The sequence below is a fragment of the Mastomys coucha genome, unplaced genomic scaffold (genome assembly GCF_008632895.1).
Source record: "Mastomys coucha isolate ucsf_1 unplaced genomic scaffold, UCSF_Mcou_1 pScaffold6, whole genome shotgun sequence".
In the NCBI taxonomy this organism is placed as follows: domain Eukaryota; kingdom Metazoa; phylum Chordata; class Mammalia; order Rodentia; family Muridae; genus Mastomys; species Mastomys coucha.
Window position 1 is genome coordinate 91145164 of NW_022196912.1, and position 22052 is coordinate 91167215.

At 41.9% G+C, this 22052-nt stretch overlaps 1 protein-coding gene across 1 annotated transcript in view; it reads right to left on the reverse strand.

The window, feature by feature from the left end:
* Positions 1 to 22052, reverse strand: part of Esr2 (estrogen receptor 2) — a 58868-nt gene that overhangs the window by 16786 nt on the left and 20030 nt on the right. The window contains exons 4-7 of the mRNA XM_031355911.1: positions 16974 to 17090; positions 5975 to 6274; positions 2122 to 2260; positions 1229 to 1282 (exon numbers count right to left, since the gene is read on the reverse strand). Coding sequence (XP_031211771.1) covers positions 1229 to 1282; positions 2122 to 2260; positions 5975 to 6274; positions 16974 to 17090 — 610 coding nt within the window. The remainder of the gene's footprint in view (positions 1 to 1228; positions 1283 to 2121; positions 2261 to 5974; positions 6275 to 16973; positions 17091 to 22052) is intronic.

Genomic DNA, 22052 nt, shown 5'->3' on the forward strand with positions numbered 1-22052 from the left:
ATATATATATATATATATATAGTTTATTATATATATAATAAACACCAGTGGGTGCTCTAAAAACCCATATTCTCGATGCAAATCAAATGCATTCATAACTCCTAAAATCTCTTCTTCCGTATCAATGAATCATACTAAAGCTATGTGACAGAACCAAATATACAGTCATAAAGACTAACATGAATCTCCTGAAGTAATTTTTTTTTTGAGACTGGGTTTGTCTATATAGTCCATGCCAGCCTTGAACTCATGATTCTCTGGCTTCCGCCTACATGCACAAATTATAGACACACATGACCACACCCAACTTTTTGTGCCTGTTACTATCTAAAGGGTAGGCATAATATTCATGAGGTTCATGGTTCCTTACAGTAACACATACACATTCTTCTAGAGTTTAAAGAACCCGTACAGAGTGAGGGGAACGTTAAATTTACTCCCATATACATTCTCCACTGTGACTCAGTTAATGAGACACCAGATTTGGCATCCATCTAGAAATTGAAACAGAAAAGTAAAATAATGTTAACCCCAATATACATCAATGGGTAGAACAGTTGACATAGTAGAATTACGTGTGTGTGTGTGTGTGTGTGTGTGTGTGTGTGTGTGTGTGTGTGTGTCTGGCCTGGCTGGGTATCTGGCTTTTAGGTTTGACTGAATCTTAGGGTGACAGAAGGTGTGTGTTCCTGAAGTGGGTAGAAACAGAATAGGTCCTGGGGTTGTGTTCTAAGATGAGAATAAATTATGCCTTTTGCCTCCTCTTTTCCCTTCCAGTTCTCTTTCCCATGGGGGCACTGTGCTCTGCGTGGGCTTTAGAATGAGATCCCCACATCTAGCTCCATCACTTTCCACCTTGCAGCTGTAAGTCGATTACTTCACTTCCCTGTTCCTTAACTGAAGAACTGGGATGTTGAACGGTGCTGCCTCCCAGAGGGCTTCTGGGAAGATTGAATAAGGTGACGCACATCGAGTGCTTAGGATGGTACGCACCAGCCAGTAAGTTAGCTATCCGAATGGTCACTGAAGGGTCTGGTACCTGCCCCACTGCTCTGGCCTTCCAGAGCCTCCCTCTCTTGTCCACCACCTGGGCTTGCTCCTGCTCAAGCCACATCCCATGCTTCAGCTCTTCCCACGGGATTTGTTCTCCACCAAAACACCTCCATTACTCAGAACAGTGCTCTTTGTCAGTGTCATCCATGACAACGGGCAGAATGGATGTTGATACCTTGGGGCATCACTCTTCATCTGCGTAACATGCCAGTGAGAGTCTTCTGAGGACCTAAAGTGGTAACAGGGTTACGATGCAAGAGTTGGGGCGGGCACGTTAGGTTCACAGCACCAGGCATCCTCCTGCTCTCTGCACAGTCTAATGTGCTGAACATTAAACACTAGGACTTTTTCCATGGAGAGTTTCTGAACCACTCAAAGGTACACCAAAAGTTTCCCATCTTTCCTACAACAAAGCTTGGCAGCTGTTGGATAGTCCAGTTTATCTTCTATAAAAATTTCAACTAAATCCAAGTTTAGTTCCTGCTCTGTGCCATCTCTAAAAGACAACTATGTTTAACCCATCTGTGTGTGACATAAGTACTGTCATGTCCCAGTGTCTGTTAACTTTCACTTGGCCTTAATAAAAAGCTCTCCCACCACACGTTCCAAAAATGCTATTAGCGATAAATGATACTATTAGCATTAAAACTGTAGCACATGAAAATAAATTTGAAAGGCTGAAGGGAATTTTATCACCTGCCCAGAGATGTAACTGGTCATTCAACTGCAAGGTGACTTATAATATAAGTACAGAATTTTTAATGCAAAAAAAGAAATCTATGTCGACTGTGCACTCAGTGGCCAATACCCTGCAGGATGAAGTTCCCTTCCCCAGCCCAGGACAGTTGATGCACAATTGATTGGAATGGATCGTGGGATATGAATCTTGGTACCCATGCCCTCTCCTTCATGGGCTCTTGACCCAGTAAAGAAATGGATGGGGGGGTTATCATCCTCTAATTGCTCCTTCTGGTGTGAGAATTTAATTGCAGCACTTAGGACTTTGTGCCCACTCTGCTTTGTTTAGTTAAACGGATCAGTGATGAGATACCAAGTATTTTTTCTCACCTGTCCAGAACGAGGTCTGGAGCAAAGATGAGCTTGCCAGGGTGATCGATCGAGCGCCACATCAGACCCACCATCAGCACCTCCATCCAGCAGCTTTCCAAGAGCCGGACTTGGTCCAACAGGCTGAGCTCCACAAAGCCTGGGGAGACAAGAGTCCATGAAACATGCCTCCCTCCCCCTTGCAGCCTATTTCTATAAAGACAGAATGGCAAGTTATTAAATGCCAAGGAAACCCAAACAACATAGGGAAGGAATCAATCAGTGGTTCAAAGAGGTGATTAAATGTGGGTGAAAGGAACTCCAGCTCCGCAGCCTCTGGCCTCTGACCACTTCAGAAAACAAACTTTGGTTTAGTATTTCTAAAGAGCCCTTGACTCCCCAGAAGGATGCTAGGAAGGACCCAAAAGGCAGAGCTAAGGCTTGTTAGCTATGGCTATGTGGTCCTAATCATTCCTGTGCCCTACTGAGGAAGTCAAAGCTCACCTATCAGAGGGGCTGCCTGTCTGCCCCAATCCATGGCTTGGAAGCTGGAAGGATGGGGAGCTGGAGTCTAGATGATGGGGGTGGTGGGAGGTAAGCAGAGAGTAGTGCCTGCCCCTGCAGAGAGCCAAGGCTTCAACTAAATAGTTCTTCTGACTGTGAAATATTTCCCATGCAGAGTTGGGACTATTCTGAGTAGAGGTGCTGTCTCCGGGTGATTCTATCCTAACAAGCAAGGATAACAGCCAAAAGCAGTTGATACTCTCATGGCATGAATTAGCCACAGAACTAGAATGAAACACAGAATCTCTCGGGGAGTGAATGTCTTTAGCATAGAGCCGAGAACATAGGAACGTCTTCCATAACACACAATAGTAAGAGGGAGCGGCAAAATATAAACACAGTAGTCAAAGCACAGACTTTGAGGGACATGGATTCTGTTCTGAACATCAGCTTAGTCCCTTCCTAACTAGTAATTATGTGCGTGTGTGTGCATATGTGTGTGCATGCACATGCACTTGTGTGTGTGTGCATAAATGCGAGGAAGCAAAGCCAAGACCTTGAACATGGTAGGTACATGTTCTATCACTAAACTACATCCCTATTGGCTGGCAATTTAATCTCTCATCAAATCTGTCTTTCTTGTAGGAAAAGAGGATGTGTTCTTGCCTCCTCCTGAGAGTCTTCTACAGGTAAGATTTCTTATAAATACCTTACCAGTGTTCCTACAGTGTAAAAGCACACATGTTCAATCCTTTGGATAGTGGTACAGTGCACAACAGAGAAGTAACTGGAGCATGAATGTAAAGATGGACGAATCCAGAGCTAGAGAGATGGCTCATTTAGTAAAGTCTGGCCAGGAAATTATGAGGACCCGAGTTTGATCCTCAGTAGCATGCAGCATGCACCTATAATGCGTACATTAGGGAGAAAGAGACAAAAAGGCCTGGGGGGTGGGGCATCACTGGCCAGCCAGTATAGCCAATCAGTGAACTCCAAGTTCAGTGAAAGAGCCTGTACCAAAATGTAAGGTGGTAAGAAATTGAGAAAGACACCAATGTCAACCCCTGGTCTCTAGACACGCGTGTGCGCACACACACACATACACACACACCACACACATATACACAAACACACATACACATACATATACACACATACATACACACACATACACACACATACACACACACATACACACATACACATACATACACCACACATACACACACACACACACACACACATACACACACACACACCACAGATGGGCAAGCCTTTCCCATGCTTGTGCTCTGCTTGGATTCCCAATTCATGTACATTTTCCAGTCTCACTCACAGTCATGTGTAAGACACCTGCAAGTCTTCGGAAACACTAGGCTTGAAGAAAGACTAACGGGGCAGGGGCAGGAAGAGCAGACATAAAGCCAACTAGCTTTTCCTAGGGAGTACTCTCATCTCCGTTCTTCCTGGGAGAGCCCGCACACCATGTTTGGGAAACGCTTGAGAGACAAACTAGAGGAAAGTGCCTCAGTGTTTTTCTTCTCTGGGAAACAGCAAACAAAATGAAATAATCCTGGCAAAGGTGGGGACACTAGACAAAACAAAGCTGGAAAGCAGGAGAGCTCCAGAAAGCTCGGAAGAACTGGGGCCCAGCCAACGGATGGCCGCAAGGGACTCGCACCCAGGCCATGGCTTCCATAGTTCTTCCTTCCATCCACTCAACAATGCCAAGTCTTTACAATTCACTCATACAACTACTGCCCCTGCCGCCACTGGGCCATGGGAACCTTGGCTTGGCTTAGAATTCAGAAAGAGGAAGACCTCACTTATTGCATGGTTGTAAAATAAGTGGATAGCCCACCCTGAGACTTTCATCTCAAAACAACAAAATGTACGGCCAGTGCTGTCTCAGCCAGTAAAAGTGCTTTGCATGTGAGCCTGATGATGTGAGTTGAATTCCTCGGACCAATGGTGGAAGGAAAGAACTGATTCCTGAAAGCTGTCCTCTGGCCTCCTCCATAGATGCACATGGTGCACAGATGCCCGTGTATGTAAATGTGCATGTACACACACATGTAATAAGAATAATACCAAATACTCATAATAATATTTTAAAATAAGTGCATTTTAGCCTATTCAACATCATAGCTCAGCCTAGATCTATCTTAAACATGCTTAGAACAGTTTGGTAAAAACCATTTAGTACCTGCTTTATAATGAAGCATCGAATAGCTTAAGTGATCTCTTGAATCTTCTACTGAAGGAGAAAGCCACAATGAGTAGAAAGAAGTGTATTCTTTCAGCTATCACACCCACAGTTAGGAACTGTGAGCTAAATCATCGTAAGGTGAGGACTAGGTGGGGAAATGACCACTCTGCATGAGCCCATATTCATAGCATACAGATTTGCTGCCCCATTGATTCATAATGCTACAGCTATTGATTTGTACTCCATTTTTATATAATACTGGTCCTTTCTCTGTTGGAATGATAGTTTGTACATTCCTTCTTAGCATCTGGCATGCCTTTCACCCTCGCACTGTGAGACTGGCTCTATCTTGTCCCAATCTGACCATGCCCTTCCTTGAGAGCTGAGATGTTAACAGACAAGAGACTGGTCAACACGAAATCTACATTTCTACCTTTTAACCAGGTCCCAAGACCCCAGACTTGTCCAAGTGATCCTAAGTCCAGTTCCAAAGGCTGGGTAGGTCCCTCCTTAGATTCAGTCCCAGACCACACCTGGACATGAGAGGTAAGCAACTTCCTTGTATAGGAGATGAGGATATAACCAATGTTACAGTGTGCGGAAGATGGATCTTGGAGTCAAAAGTGGGAAAAGCCAGATGTAGAAAGAGGTTATCTATATACCATGCTTCCTGGATTACTCTATTTCATATAAAACCTGAGAATCTGGGAATTCTAAACAGAATCTAACCTTCCAGGACATGTTATACATGTCAAGGTAGGAGGAAAAACACCACCATTAAAAATTACAAATTTTGCTCAACAGTTAAGAGCATGTACCATTCTTGCAGAGGACCCAATTTTATTCCTAGCACCTAGGCTGAGTTCAATTCCTGGCACCTACACTAAACAGCTCACTATTGCCTGTAACACCAGCTTCAGGGGACCTGTCACCTCTGCCTTCCTTGGTCACTTGCAGGTGCATTCATACATAAAATTAAAATTGAATGTTAAAAAAAAAAAAAAAAAAAAAAAAAAAAAAAAAAAAAAAAACCTTAGAAAGAAAAGGTTACAAAACAAAGTGTCAAACAAACTATCCAGGTGAAGTTCACTGTCCCAAAAATGTGAGCCACAGGCCTTGTTACAAACAAATAGAATGAAGTCAGGATATAGAGAGTCCTACCAGGGATTTTCTTGGCCCAGCCAATCATGTGCACCAGTTCCTTGTCAGCCAGCTTAGTGAGAGACATCATCATGGAGGCCTCGGTGAAGGGCATGCTGGGACGGCTCACTAGCACATTGGGTGGTTCAGCTTCCAGGAGGGTGAGCACCAGCTGCTCTGGGCTCAGGGTGCTCAGCAGCAGCTCCTTCACTCGGGGTACATGCCCACTGTTTCTCTTGGTTTTGCTCAGGCATTGCACTTGGTCACTGGAACTTCTCTGCCTTCGTACTATACGGTACCCACACCTTTCTCTCCTGGATCCTAAAGAGAGAAGATGACAATCCAGTGGTTTCTCTGCCTCAGATTTCAACTCATTGAATGATCAGTCTAAAACAATAAGGGGCTGAGGGTGTAGGTAAGTAGATTAAATGCTTGACTTGCATACACAAAGCCCTGAGTTCAAATCCCAGACCCAGCTGCATGAACAGCAGTGGCAACATCATTCATATTCCAGTTTATATTTTGGAGTCTGTAGGCCATGGACAAAGATAACTACTGTCTGGTTGTATTAACAGCACAATGTGTTTGGGAACTTCTGCTCTGTTTCAAGGTTATCACTGGCTCCTGAAATCTGTTTCTCTTCTAAAATATGCTGATAGACTCCAAGTTCCAAGATATGAAGTTAGGAATTTTTCTCAAGTAGAAAAGGAGAAAAAGTCAGGACTTTAACATTGATATTCCAGCTAGCAAATGATATATGCTAACAGCATTTTAAAACTATTTGTATACATGTATTTTTTTCTTTCTATATACTTACACAAACAAATATATTTCAAATAAATTAACTGAAAAAGCCTGGAAAATACAAAAGAAGATTAATTTTGTCATAAGTTCTTTCAGTATTTTTTCTTTTATGCCTTTTTATAATTTATAAACAGAGTTAGAATCATAGTAAATACACTATTTTATAAACTGCTCTTTATCATATTGAAAATATGTCCCTTGAGCTGGTGAGAAGGCTCTGTGAGTAACAGCACAGCCATATAAACTTCAATGACCTGAATTCAATACTCAGAATACAAGTAAAAGCATTCAGGAGGCAGAGGTGAGTGGATCATTGTGAGTTTGAGGTCAGCCTGATCTACATAGTGAGTACCAGGACAGCTAGGGCTACATAGTGAGACCCTGTCTTGGAAAAAGAAGAAGGAAGAGAAGAAGGAGGAGGAAGAGGAAGAGGAAAAGAAGGAGGAGGGAGAGGGGGAGGAAAAGGGAGAGGGAGAGAAGGGGGGAAGGAGAAGGAGAGGGAGAGGGGGAAGAGGGGGGAGGAGGAGGAGGAGAAGACGCAGCAGCATCTAAAGCCATCTATGTAGCACACATATATAATCCCAGCTCTCTTACAGCAAGATAGAGGACTGAGACAAGCAAGCTGCCCAGAGGCTCAGAGGTCAGCTAGGCTAGAGAATGCAGTGCTGAAAAAGGAACGAGACTCTGCCCCAACAAAGTGACAAGGAAAAACTGATTCCCAAACGTTGTCTGATCTCCATGGATTTGCTGTAACACACACACACACACACACACACACACACAAACACTAATAGGCAAAGTTCACAGCCCATAAATCATTTTGTTCTATTAATATAATACCTATTTTTAAAATCCAGCATTGTTCTGGGCATGGTAGAGCAGGCCTAGAACCTAAGCATAAAGAATTGTCACAAATCCTGGGCCAACCTGAGATACATAGTACGTTCCAGGCCAGCCTCAGCTAAAGAGTGCAGGAGACCATCCCTCAGAAAAACAAAAACTAAGAAGTCCTGTGTTGATGTAAGCCTGAAACATTATAATTTCTTTATTAAGTATTACAGTGAAAATGTGCCTTGTAGGTAGATTCAGTTGCTTCTTTATAATGAATTCAAAGAAGCCAATTTGTTGAAACAGGACATCTATTCATTAAAATGTTTATGCTGATTGAGACTGCCTCAGGCTCATCTTGTGGGTTTAAACTTGCTCATGAGGACTCAGGCTCAATTCCCAAACCTACATGGCAGCTCATAACTGTCCATAAGTAAGTCCAAGTCCAGGGCATCTGACACCCTCACACAAACATATATGCAGACAAAACACAATCAACATAAAATAAAAATAAATAATTGCTTTAAATAAAAAAATTTTTTAAAAGCTTTAACAAATGGTCAATTTGTTTCACAGAAAGATTAAAAAAGTTTTCTCCTTTATCTTCATAAATGTTTGTGTGGTTAAAAATCTATTTGGAATTTTAAACATGTTTGTGTTATAGACATGTTTGTATTATATGAAGCTGATATTTCAGGTCATATTCCCCAAGTAGATAAACAGTTTTCCCTCTATAAATGATACCATAAGCTTTTTTCTACCAATTGTAAATGCCTGTCAATAATAAACAATTATTTATACAGGTGACTTATCCCTGATTCTCTGATCTGTATTTCTATGCCTGGACTAGGACCAAACAGTTTTGTTATTGTAGACTTATGAATCAGAACATAATACAATTATGTTTTTAAGATGATGAGGAGGAAAGACAGGAGTGGTCGCACACCCTAACCCCTGTATCACCACACCTGGCTCCTGGAATCTGGAGTCATCTTCTCAGCTGACTCCAAATCTGAAAACAAATAAGGACAGTAGAGCTGGAGAGATGGCTCAGCAATCAAGCACACTTAGCACCTTTGCAGAGGCCAAGTTCCATTCCCAGCACCCACATCGGCCTCACAACCATCTATAACTCCAGTTACAGGGGACCCAACACCCCCTCCTGACTTCCTGGAGCACAAGGCATGCATGCACATGATGCACACATGTGCAGGCAAAGTACTCATACACATAAAACAAATCTATGACAGTTCAGGACATTTCCCACTAAATAATGATTAAGAAGCCACACCACTCATGTGTTTTTGGAATGGAGAAGAATAACCACAGAAATGTTGACATTCAAGAAGTAATTGTAAGAGAACAGAAAATATAAACTTTTAAGAAAAAAAAATCACTGTACAGGGCTGGTATAGGGCTCCATAGCTCAATGGTAGAGCGCTTGCCTTGCATGCCCCAGGCCTTGGGTTCAATTCTCCACGCGTGTGCACGCGCGCGCACACACACACACACACACACACACACATACACATACACAAACATAGAGCACTAAATGAATATAGTAATAATGATAATAATAATAATAATAATAATAATAATAATGACTTTTTTTAGCAATGAAGGTAAAACAGGAGCCTAGACAGTGGCATGGAAGATCAAAAGGTGATTCAGGTTAGAACTGCAAAAGAATTCTTTTACTTAGAAAGAAGGAAGCTGAAATTTTCAAATCGATCAGAAATACATGTACATAGAAATGTCACTGAAGGAACTGGCGCAGCTAGTAGAAGCAGAAAAACATGAAATGTGATCATCCGAAAGGAAAGAAGCATTAAATCAAGATGGCATGCAGGACGCTGGGGCTTGCTTTTACCCATTAGACCCTGTCACTTCCACAGGGAAAGGCTGAATCGAAGTAGGAACATTAGAGCCTAATTTACAACCAGAAGAGCTAAAAGCTTAATGTGTATTTAATTTTTAAAAAACATTTATTACATTTTAAAAAATTAATTAATCTGTGTGTCTCTGTGTGCGTGTGTGTGTGTGTGTGTGTATGTATATGTGCGTGCGTGCATACGCACATGTGTGTATGTTTGTGGTTGTACATGTGTCACTGTGTACATGTGGAGGTCCGAGGAGAACTTGCCAGAGTCAGTTTTCACCTTCTGCCTTGTGGGTCCTGGGGATTGAACTCAGGTAGTTAGGATTAGTGGTAAGTGCTTTTACCAGCTGAGCCATCTGACTGGCCCATTTTTATTTCACTTTATTAATAAAGTGCTATAGACACTTAAAATCACTATAACCCCATGGGCAAATGAAACAATATATCTATCTTAGGAAAATCCTTCTCTATGTTTCTGTCCTTTGTACAATATGAGGATACAGAGTTTAAAGACAGATGCACATGCAGGACTGGGAGTGTAGCTCAGTTGGCAGAGTACTTACCTAGCTTGTGCAAAGCCTTGGGTTTGATTCCCAGTACTATAGAAAGTAGGTTTGGTGGAACATATCTGTAATCTCGGTTCTTGAGAGGTAGAAGGGAGGGGCTAAGTTCAAGTTTGTTCTTGACTACATAGCAAATTAGAGATTACCTTGGGGGTTAAATGAGACCCTGTCTTAGGTAGGTAGGTAGGTAGGTAGGTAGGTAGGTAGGTAGATAGATAGATAGATAGATAGATAGATAGATAGATAGATAGATAGAAAGAAATTGGGGCAGGAGATAGCTCAGAGAGCAAGGTACTTGCTATGCAAGGATAAAGACTTGCCTTTGATCCCCAACACCAACATAAAAAAGCCTGGAATATCGCTATATGCGAGGAACCCCAGAACTGGAAAGGCAAGTAGATGAGTTCCAGTTTCAGTGAGAAACTCTGTCCCAAAACTGGAGAGGAAGGTACCAGAGGCTGATCTCTAACCTTCATACACATTTACACGCATGCATGCATGTCTACATACACATGTGTGCACACACAAACACGTATATACAGACAAAATTTAAAAATTAAAATTTGTCTTAGGTAGAGAAGCTAGGAAATAGTGATCAGTGAGGATTCTGATGCAAAGCTGACTTCTAATGACTCTTCTATACTGCCTAGTATCACTGACACAGCCATCTATATAAGAGATGGCCCCTACTGATGCTAAGCTATTGTCCCAGTGCAAGGATACAAACCAAATATATGTCTGTTCAGCTCATGTTCTTGGATATTTATATCACAGGATGCCTTTATATGAAGCTATTACACCACCACCACCACCACCCCACAAGAATCAGCCTTGGTGTGTGTCTTCTCACCATTTAAAAAAACATCTGAATACTTCAGCGTAATGGCAGGATCAGAAATAACAAAAATAATTAAGGTAAGAGATATGATTCATAAGTCAAAAGTAAACAGTGCAGTAAAATAGATCTTGGGTGAATGCTGAATCCTTGGTCCTTCAGGATTGGAAAGACCACCCATCCGCCTGAGGCTAGAGAGGTCGTAGATCTTAGAGGAGAACCTACAACTGCCTCACCTCACTAGAGCAGAAATCTATGCAGTCCTAATTGCATCCTAAATGTCTGTCCTTGGACCCACAGATAACTGTAGTCCTCACCATCCATCAAAGAAGCTTCATTTTGCAATGACAGAAAACCACAGCTAATTAGAAAGCCGAGATCAAGAGAAGGTGGGGTCCTCAGCTCTGACTGATACATCTACAACACAGATCCTGCACACAGGCTCAGGGAACATTGGTGAAGGTGGGGCAGAAAGCTTGTAAGAAACAGAAGACCGCTGGGCAGTGATGGTGCACGCCTTTAATCCCAGCACTTGGGAGGCAGAGGCAGGCAGATTTTTGAGTTCGAGGCCAGCCTGGCCTACAGAGTGAGTTCCAGGACAGCCAGGGCTTCACAGACAAACCCTGTCTCGAAAAACCAAAAAAAAAAAAAAAAAAGGAAACAGAAGATCAAGAAATTTGCTGTGAGAGTGGCTCCTAGAAACGACAGAGTCGCCATACCTATGAGACCTCAACAATATGGTTGAGTAAACAGGACCCAAGGCAGTACAACACCTGTAGGCATGTTAATGTAGAAGGGGAATATCTCATGTAACCATTCCCATAGACAAAGGACTTCAGGCAACTAAGGCATGCCAAGACTAGGAGAAATTGTCTTCTCCAGGGAAAAGCCACCAACCAAGAGGTCAGCTCTGAAATCATATACATAAAAGTAACACTAAATAGACTGAACACTGTGCGTCTGTCTATCTGTCTGTCTGTCTGTCTGTCTGTGTCCATGTGTCTATGTGTGTATGTATCTGTCTGTCTGCTTTTATCTTTGTGTGTCTGTGTCTGTGTCTGTGTGTGTGTGTGTGTGTGTATATGTCTGTGTGTCTATGTGTCTGTGTGTCTGTATCTATGTGTCTGTGTGTATTAAACAACAACAACAACAAAAACGACAAAGGGGCCATGGTTTTTAGGGGGAGTGAGGGGGAAATTATGTAATTTTTAATTTAAATGTATATGTACATATGTTTAAATTTTTAAAATAGATTATTTTATGTACATGAGTACACTGTAGCTATCCTCAAACACATCAGAAGAGGGCATCTGATCCTGTTGCAGATGGTTGTGAGTCGCCATGTGGTTGCTGGGAATTGAACTCAGGACTTCTGGAAGAGCAGTCAGTGCTCTTAACTCCTGAGCCATCTTTCCAGCTCCTTTAAACAATTTTTTAAAGACAGTAGAAAAGGACAAATGTGAACAGAGAATTTACAGAAAAGCAGAAACCGCCAGGAATAAAGGGAGGAACAGGACCTGGAGAGGTGGGGCAGTGGTTAAGGACACTTGTCACTTTTGCAGAGGACCCAGTATCAGTTCCCAGCTCCCGCATGGTGACTCACAAACCATCTGTAACTCCAGTTCCAGGGGCTCTAATGATTCTTCTGACCTACATGGTCACTACATGAACATGGTACACAGACATGCATGAAGGCAAAACACTCATATAGACAAAATAAAAATAAATCTTTTTTTAAGAAGAGAGAAATAGTTAAGACCCCCTTCACATGCTCTGGCTATGAGGTGCTCCCCAGAAGGCTCCCACTGGAAGGTGTGGTCTACAGTGGGAGGCACTGTTAAGAGGTAACTGGGCTGCTGAGACTCTGGTTTCTTCAGTGGATTGAATCTCTTGATGGATTCATGATACAACTTCTTTACTGGGAGGCTGGAAGCAAGGTCTGGTCAGGGGATTTGTTTGTGCGTATCTGAAATGCGTAGCTTGTCCCTTGCGCCCTTCCTTGCCTCCTGGTCACCATAAAATAAACAGCTTCTGTCCACTCACTCCTCCCCAGTGAGGCTAACAAGCCAGCTGACCACAGACAGAATTTCTTAGAGCATCAGTCAAAATGAAGTTTTCTCTTTTCAATTGTTTCCTTAAAGACATTTGTCACTGCAATGAGAAGCATGAATAACCGGAGGAGTCTTTCTTTCCATTCCATGCAAGACAGAACATCCACCCATCTCAGCGACACCACTCCCCCCCACCCCCCATCCCCGCTCCCCAACATCTTATGGAATTCCAAAGAGATTAGAAAGGCTCCCCTTCCCTGCCCCCTGTTGTGTTGTGTTTTTGTTTCAGGGTCTCATTATGCCATCCAAGCTGGACTGCTGGAGGAGCCACAGCAATCCTCCCGCCTTAGCCTCCCAAGGGCTGAGATTACAGACAGGTATGAGCTACCATGCCTGGCCCACATGGACAATTCTTTACTTCTCTGTACTGAGCCTGGGGAAACCACACTGTGTCAGAATCCAAATAAGCACTATCCCATGAGGAGAGCTAAGGAAAGCTGAGGCGGAGCACCAGACACCGTGTCATGATTCCCACATGTCTGCTTACTGTTCCTCTCAAACCCAAACAGCAGATAGTCTGCAGCAGAGATAAGAAACCCAAGGGCTAGAGAGAGAGCTAGAGCTAAGAGAGCAGTCAGTATAAAGTGAAGAAGCCAAGACACTTCCTACAGACTCCAGCTCTCCCTACCAGGAATCCTGCCTTGAAGCTGGGGCTAAGACAGGCCAACACAGTCACTACAGAAACGCATCTGAAGACTAAGCTGGAAATCGTTTTCTAAATACATACTCATCCTAAAATTCTGCCTAACCTAAAACAGAAAGCGTCTGTTTGTAATAACTTATCAAAGGACCAAGGCCTTCTCTGTAAGCATCTCTAACAATTGGTCCAGACTCTTTTGTATAAAGATATATAATATGCTATCTTGGGATTTCCAGGGTCAGCGTCTAAAGCCGAGCAACAGGGACTGGAGAGATGGCTCAGTAGTTAGGAACTCGTGTTGATCTTGCAGAGGACTCAGGTTCAGTTTCCAACACTCACTTGGGAGAATTACAACCATCTGTATCTATAGGGAGTCACTCACCATATACTCAGGCCTCATTATACAGATAAAATAAAAATAAATATCTCTTTATCCTCCCACTCCAAACAAAACAAAACAAAACAAAACAAAGGAACAACCTAGATTCTTCCAGGGCAATTTAAATTCTGGATCTTGTTAGGTTTATGATTTACTCCCAAATCTCACCCATTCTCAACTCAATAATTATTGTTCCTTACATTTTTATCCAAAGCTTTCAACTCGGTTTTCCTGGAAACAGCTGTCTTTTCCTACGCGTATTTCTTTTTCTTTTTTCTTTTTTAAAGATTTATGTTTTTATTTTATGTATATCAGCACACTGTCGCCGTCTTCAGACACACCAGAAGAGGGCGTCGAATCCCATTACAGATGGCTGTGAGCCACCATGTAGTTACTGGGAATTGAACTCAGGACCTCTGGAAGAGCAGCCAGCCAGTGTTCTTAACCACTGAGCCATCCCTCCAGCTCTCCTACTCATATTTCATGTTTACATATATTTTATGTTTAATTATATATTATAACAATCATTAAAAATAGGTTTGGGAAGAAGCCCACTGGTTTCTAATATAAAAATAACTACAGTAGGTAAAATAAGATATGTTTTAGATATTTATAGATATATTTATATTTACATAATATATACCATATATAATATATATATAGATAGAGATATTTAGATATATCTTTCATAAGGAAACCAATGCATACTGAGAGGCCATGGACATTGAGTATGTTAGTCAGCTTTCTGCTGCTATAACAAATAACTAAGATATAATCAGATTATGAAGAGAAAAAGTAGCTAGGCGGTGGTGGCGTATGCCTTTAATCCCAGCACTTGGGAGGCAGAGGCAGGTGGGTTTCTGAGTTCGAGGCCAGCCTGGTCTACAGAGTGAGTTCCAGGACAGCCAGGGCTATACAAAGAAACCCTGTCTCAAAAAACCAAAAAAAAAAAGAGAGAGAGAGAGAGAAAAGTTTATATTAGCTCTCAGTTTTAGATGTTTCAAGCACACATGATCCTTTTAAATATCTGTTGTGAGCATTTGATCATAATGGCAGAAAGCCAGTATTGGGACAGAGGTGGACCCTGCTCACCTACCTCATGACAAAGATGCAAAACAGAGAAAGAGAAGAATAGCGGGTTCCCAAAGTCCCCTTGAGGTCACACCCTCAATGACTAAAGACTTCTGACTTAGCTCCACTTCTCAAAGGCTGTTTGAGAATAGAGGCATCTGTATCCTAATAGAGGCACCAGGGGAAATGGTCTTTATTTAACACACAAACCTTTGGAAAGCTCATAGGGCAGCAAGCACAACAAGTAGGATGTCCCACACAGAGAGTGGAGAATATCATTGACTCCAGCAAGCCAGAGAACATGATCAAATTAAGAGACGTCCTGTTGGACTTCTAAATTTGGTGGGCGTAAGTCCACTGGATACAGAAAAAGAAAAAGTCTAAAGATTACTCAGGGAGCAGAGGGATTGGGGCTGGAGACATGGCTCCGTGGTTAAGAGCACTTGCTGCTCTTCCAAAGGACCTGAGTGCGACTCCAAGCACCCACATTTAGTTGCCCACAGCTGTTTGTTCCTCCATCTCCAGTGGCCTCCTCAGCTATTCACACACATGTCCAAAACAGACATAATTTTTTTTTTTTTTTTAGTTCCCTGGCTGTCCTGGAACTCACTCTGTAGACCAGGCTTGGCCTCGAACTCAGAAATCCGCCTGCCTCTGCCTCCCAAGTGCTGGGATTAAAGGCGTGCGCCACCACGCCCAGCTCAAAACAGACATAATTTTTAAGAAATTACTTTTAAGGAGAGCTACTAAGAAATGATCAGGGAAAAAAAAGATAGACTTGGTTTGGTTTGGTTTTTTTGTTTGTTTGTTTGTTTTTGATTTTCAAATAGAGAGAAGTTACAAGTAATTACAGGCAAAACAGTGATTGGCTACCAGAAAAATAAATACAGGCAGAGCCAATGTGAATATATTTAAATTAGAAAATGTATACAAATGAGTTTCAAAATCCAGCAGGTTGGAGAGATGACTCAGTGGTTAAAAGCATGTGCTGCTCTTGCAGAGGACCCAAGTTTGGCTCCCAGCACCCACACTGGGTGGCCCACAACCACCTGGAACTCTAGTTCCAGGAGACCCAACAACTCCAGGCTCTGCAGACACTGTAGTACATGTATACATTTGTACATATAGATATAGAGAGATCGATTTAATTTAAAGAGAAAAAAAATCTAAAAGAAGAAAAAGATAAATACATAAAATATATGTATTTTAATCTCTAAGTTGACTATAAGTTATATGTGTACATTCATACAAATATATGCAGTCATAGTCAAAATCCGTGCTCTAAGCACTTTTCATAGTTCTATCACATTTCTAACATATATGTACATACATGTATATGTATATATGTATGAGTCAGAAACAAATATATACATATATGTGTGTAAATTATATGTACACATACACATTATACATGCATATATACATGTGTGTGTATGTATGTATGTATATATGTGTGTGTGTGTATATGTAGGGTTTTCCCCTAAGAAAGCTGGTGAAGAGACAGAACTGCATTTCCGTGGTCATCTGAATAATCCACCATACATTCTGCTTTCTTGTCAGAAGCTTAACTACAGACGATTATGCCAGGATGTCACCCCTGGTTGGCAGGTGGATCTCCAGCCATTAGAGCATTTCAGTGGCTATAAGTCCACCAACCTACATAGAGGCCTTCCCCTTGCCCCACCCCTGAGCTGTGTAACTCTCCCCTCCAAGGCACCAAAGTCTGTCCTGTGCTTGCTCACAGTTTCCCAACTCCGTCTGAAGCTGCAAGGAATAACCGGTGCACTTTGGTGAATACAAATACTTAAAGATAACTCCCACGCCCTACATCCCCTCTCAGGAAGGCCTGAGTCTCCAGTCCCTGGGCTTTCCCAGGCACCTCATACAATAAAAGGGAAGCGAACACTCACCACACTTGACCATTCCCACTTCGTAACACTTGCGAAGTCGGCAGGCCTGGCAGCTTTTACGCCGGTTCTTGTCTATGGTACACTGATTCGTGGCTGGACAGATATAATCATTATGTCCTACAGTAAGGAAAATGGTGGTTAATGAAACATTTGGTTGATAACTGTGTAGCGGAGAGACAGGGGACAGATACAGGCGAAGGCTCCAGAGTGAAGAGGATATTTGGATATCTTTTGGTACTAGGATTAAACCCAAGGCTTCATGCTAGGCAAGTCCCCTCCCACAGAGCTATATACCCATTCTTGGTGTCTTTTTTCATTTTTAAAGGTTTATTTGTTTTTATATTTATTTATTTAGAAAGAGAGTGGATGTAGGCCAAAGGTTCAACTCAGGCTATCAGACTTGGCAGCAAGCGTCTTTATGGTTTGTTTTTGTTGTTCTCTCTCTTTCTCTCTCTCTCTCTCTCTCTCTCTCTCTCTCTCTGTGTGTGTGTGTGTGTGTGTGTGTGTGTGTGTGTGTGTTGTATGTGCAGGGGCCCATGAAGCTAGACAGGATATTAGATTCCCTGGAACTAGAGTTACAAGGCTTATGTGCTGCCTGACGTGGATGTTGGGAAGCAAACCTGGGTCCTCTGGAAGATCAGGGTACACTCTTAACTGAGTCCCAAGTCATCTTTCTGGGTGCTTATTCTTAACTGCATTACAGTAAGAAACAAAATAATCTGCTCTTCTCATGTGCTGTCTGTGATGACTAGATTTTCATATCAGCAATGAGTGAAACTCATAAATGAGCAAATTATTAAAGAAAGAAAGAGGGCTGGAGAGATGGCTCAGTGGTTAAGAGCACTGACTGCTCTTCCAGAGGTTCTGAGTTCAATTCTCAGCAACCACATGGTGGCTCACAGCCATCTGTAATGGGATCAGATGCCCTCTTCTGGTGTGTCTGAAGACAGCAACACTGTACTCATATACATTAAGTGAATAAATAAATCTCTTTTTTTAAAGAAGGAAGGAAGGAAGGAAGGAAGGAAGGAAGGAAGGAACAAAGGAACGAAGGAAGGAAGAATTTGCCAAAGGATGCATTGGAAAGGGGGGTAATTAATCAAAAAATAGAATTCTAAAGCTGATGGCACAATTCAGGTGGACAAGTGCCCACCTAGCATTCATGAGGCCTTGGGTTCAACCCCCATTGCTGCATAAAACTGGGCATAGTGGCACATCCCTATATCCAGTGCTTCAGAGATAAAGACAGGAAAATCAATTTTAAGATCATCCTCAGCTACATACAGAGTTAGTGGCCAGCCTGGGCTGAGAGTATCCCAGAAAGAAAAGAGAGAGACACAGAAACAGAGACAAACATAGAGACAGAGAGAAAAGAGAGACAGAGAAATGAAATTCCACTAACAGAAAAAGTGCAAAAACAGTGTGCAGTGATACATACATTTGTGGTCAAGCCATAACAAGGAAGGTGAAAGCTAGGAACATCTTAACTCTGGAGGGAAGAAAGGAGTTGTGACTGCATAGCCTGGTCACGAGGGCCAGGAGGCAGAGTCATCGCTGCCTGAACTCTGGCTATGCAAGGATTTCCTTTCTTATCCTTTATATTAGTCATAGAATTCTACATATATGTTATCATACACTGCAAAGATCATTTAAAAACTAACTCCAACTATGTAACATACGCACATACATACATACAGACAGACAGACATATATCATTTAGCTTTAAAAGGTATGTGAAATACAATGTTTTTCAAGCTCTCCTCAGCCTTTTTTTTTTTTTTATACTCAAACTATAGTGGTTGTTTGTTTGGTTGGTTGGTTTTCAAGACATGTTCTCTGTGTAGCCTTGGCTGTCCTAGATCTAGCTCTGTAGACTAGACTGGTCTCAAACTCACAAAGGTGCACCTGCTTCTGTCCCCCAAGTGCTGGGATCAAAGGCATGTGTTGTTACCACCCAGCCTATAATCAACTTCTTATTGGAAAAGATAACTTCTCTCAGCTGGAGAAATAGCTCAACAGTTAAAACCACTGATTGCTCTTCCAGACGATCCAGGTTCAATTCCCAGCACTTACATGGAGGCCCACAACCTTCTGTAATTCTGGTTCCAGGAGATCCTATGCCCACTTCTGGTCTCTGAGGGAATCACATAAAGACATGCATGCAAACAAAACATTCATGGACATACAATAAAAAATATTAAAGAAAACTTTTTAAAAAGATAGCTTCTGCTGGGCAGTGGCGCACGCCTTTAATCCCAGCACTTGGGAGGCAGAGGCAGGCGGATTTCTGAGTTCGAGGCCAGCCTGGTCTACAGAGTGGCTGGGCAATGGCTCAGCTCAGTGAGTAAAATATTTTCTGCACAAGCATGAGAACCCATGTGATTCCCAAGCAAAAGTTAACTCTAGCAGCCGCATGTACTTATGACCCTCATAGCAAGGTCAAACCGTAGCAAGAAAAGTAAAAGTTAGGAGCATCTTAGCTCATCAGTTTAGCCACAGGATTCTACATATTTGTTAGAATACCACAAAAGCATAATTTAAATATTAACTTCAACTCTGTAACATACATACATGTAGCACATAGCTTTAAAAAGTATAGTTGGGGGAGGGCAGGGCTGAAGTAGGTGAATACCTAAACCCTGACTAGCCAGTCTCACTAATCAAGGGGCCCAGGTTCACAGAAGAAACTGTCTCAAGAATTAAGGTGGACAGCGACAGAAGACAGCATCCAATGTTGACCTCTGACTTCAACACATGTGCACACACATCCATCAAAAATAAACACACACAGCATCTCTAATACGGCCTCATATATACATATATATATATATATACACAGAGAGAAATGCAAATATAGATGAATGTATGTCTATGAATGGATACACACACACACACACACACACACACACTTATATGGATATATACATAAATGTAATCTCTAACTCTGCCCCTTAAGAGGACCTGTTTCAGGAACTTTCCATGAGCGGTGAGAAAGGAATGCTTATATCTTTTATTATTGTCATTTTCCAGTAAGGGAAGGAGGGTTCCATGAAAAAACAGCTTATTTCAGAACTAGGGCAGGTAACATGCAGAAGGCGCCTGAAACAGTTTGTGCCAGGAAGGAGAAAAGCAACCCCTAAGAACTACAGGAACAGACTGAAAAGGCAGAGGCGTCCGCCGAGTCTGAGATAATGTGAGCCTCCAAAAATAATGACAGTAATCCAAGGCAGAAAGTCATACTGCTACAAATTAACTCATTGACTTAACGAAGAATGTGATATTTGCTTAGACTCAAAAGATTTCCCAACAAAAGATTCTTTACAGAAGGGGAAAGAGTAATTTTGCAGAATGGATGCCTGGCAGCCAGTGACTTAATCAGGTAATCAAAATGAACCCACTAGTAACAGAGCAAATCGAAATCACACACCCGTGAAATGGTCTAAGGAGAACACACCAGCACGATTAGGCTGTCCTTGCTAATAACACAAGCAGAGTCTAACAGTGGAAGATCAGACTAAGCTAAGGGGAGGGGCGTTAGCTATGCAAGATGGCAGCTTCAGTCTTCCCAAGTATTGTGATGATGGAAATAACTCAAGCTCTGGAGGACAGAAACTAAAGATAGAGCACATAAACACACGGTCAGTTCCTGATCTTGACCCTTGTGCTAGAGAGGGCATTAGCAAGACTCCAGTCTGAGCCTTTGGGGTGGTAACACAAGGTGCTAGCTTCCCAGATTTGATGGGAGTGTGGTGGAGACATAAAAAACATGTGTTAAAGTATTCTGGGTGATGAAGTATGTTGGCAACACTTTGCCAACATTCCTGGGTAAAATGTTCTTTATATCACACATAAACACTGTAAGTTTAAAATCCATTAAGAACAAATATTTTGGTACCACCTGTGATAGAGCACAACTGTAATCCAAGCACTTGGGAGGCTGAGGTAGAAGGACTTCAATACTAGCCTTGATAGACTGTCGGAAGACTCTCTCTAAAATGCAAACGATCAAATGTTTTCATTGACTTTTGTTTCTTCCTTCCTTTCTTCCTTCCTTTCTTCCTTCCTTTCTTCCTTCCTTCTCTCTCTCTCTCTTTCTTTCTTTCTTTCTTTCTTTCTTTCTTTCTTTCTTTCTTTCTTTCTTTCTTTCTTCCTTTCTATCTGTGTAGTCTCAGCTGTCCTGAAATTGCTCTGTAGACCAGCCTGGTATTGAACTCACAGAGATCCAATACCTGCCTCTGCTTCCTGAGTGCTGGAATTAAAGGCATTCACCACCACTGCTCAGTTCCATTGGCTTTCTTAAATATGTGTGTGTGTGTGTGTTGTATGTATATATATGTGTGTGTGTGTATATATACATACACACACACACACACACACACACACACATATATATATCACTAATTACTCCCTCGATTACTGTAGCTCAAGGTCTTCCTCACTTGTTTGAGTTGCAGATAGCATTAGTGCCTTGTAGTAAGGTAGGGTCCGCCTTCTTCCAGGCCATGAAGAATGCATCTGTGATTTCAAATTTCTCTTAATCTGCATGATAGTCTTAATTTTTTATTTATAAGCCAGGAATGGTGGTGCACACCTTTAATCCCAGCACCCCAGAGATGGATGTCTGTGAGTTCAAAGCCACAAAGCTATCTCAAAAAACAAATGTGTGTGTGTGAGATAGATAGATAGATAGGTAGGTAGATAGATAGATAGATAGATAGATAGATAGATAGATAGATAGATAGATAGACAGACAGACAGACAGACAGACAGATAGATAGATAGATAGATAGAATTTATGTGTTTCTGTGAATGTTTACAAATATGTATATGCACTACATATGTTCCAGTGCCCATAGAGGCAAAAAGAGGTTATCAGATACCCTGGAAATGAAGTTGCAAACAGTTGTGAGCTATTATGTGATTGCTAGGAATTGAACCCAGGTCCTCTGAAAGAGCAGCCTGTGCTCTTACATATAAATGTAACAACAATTAAAGAAAAAGGCTATGAATTTGAATGAGAACAGGAAGCACATGGAAGGGGTTGATGGGAGGAAAGGGAAAGGGAAATGATATAATTAT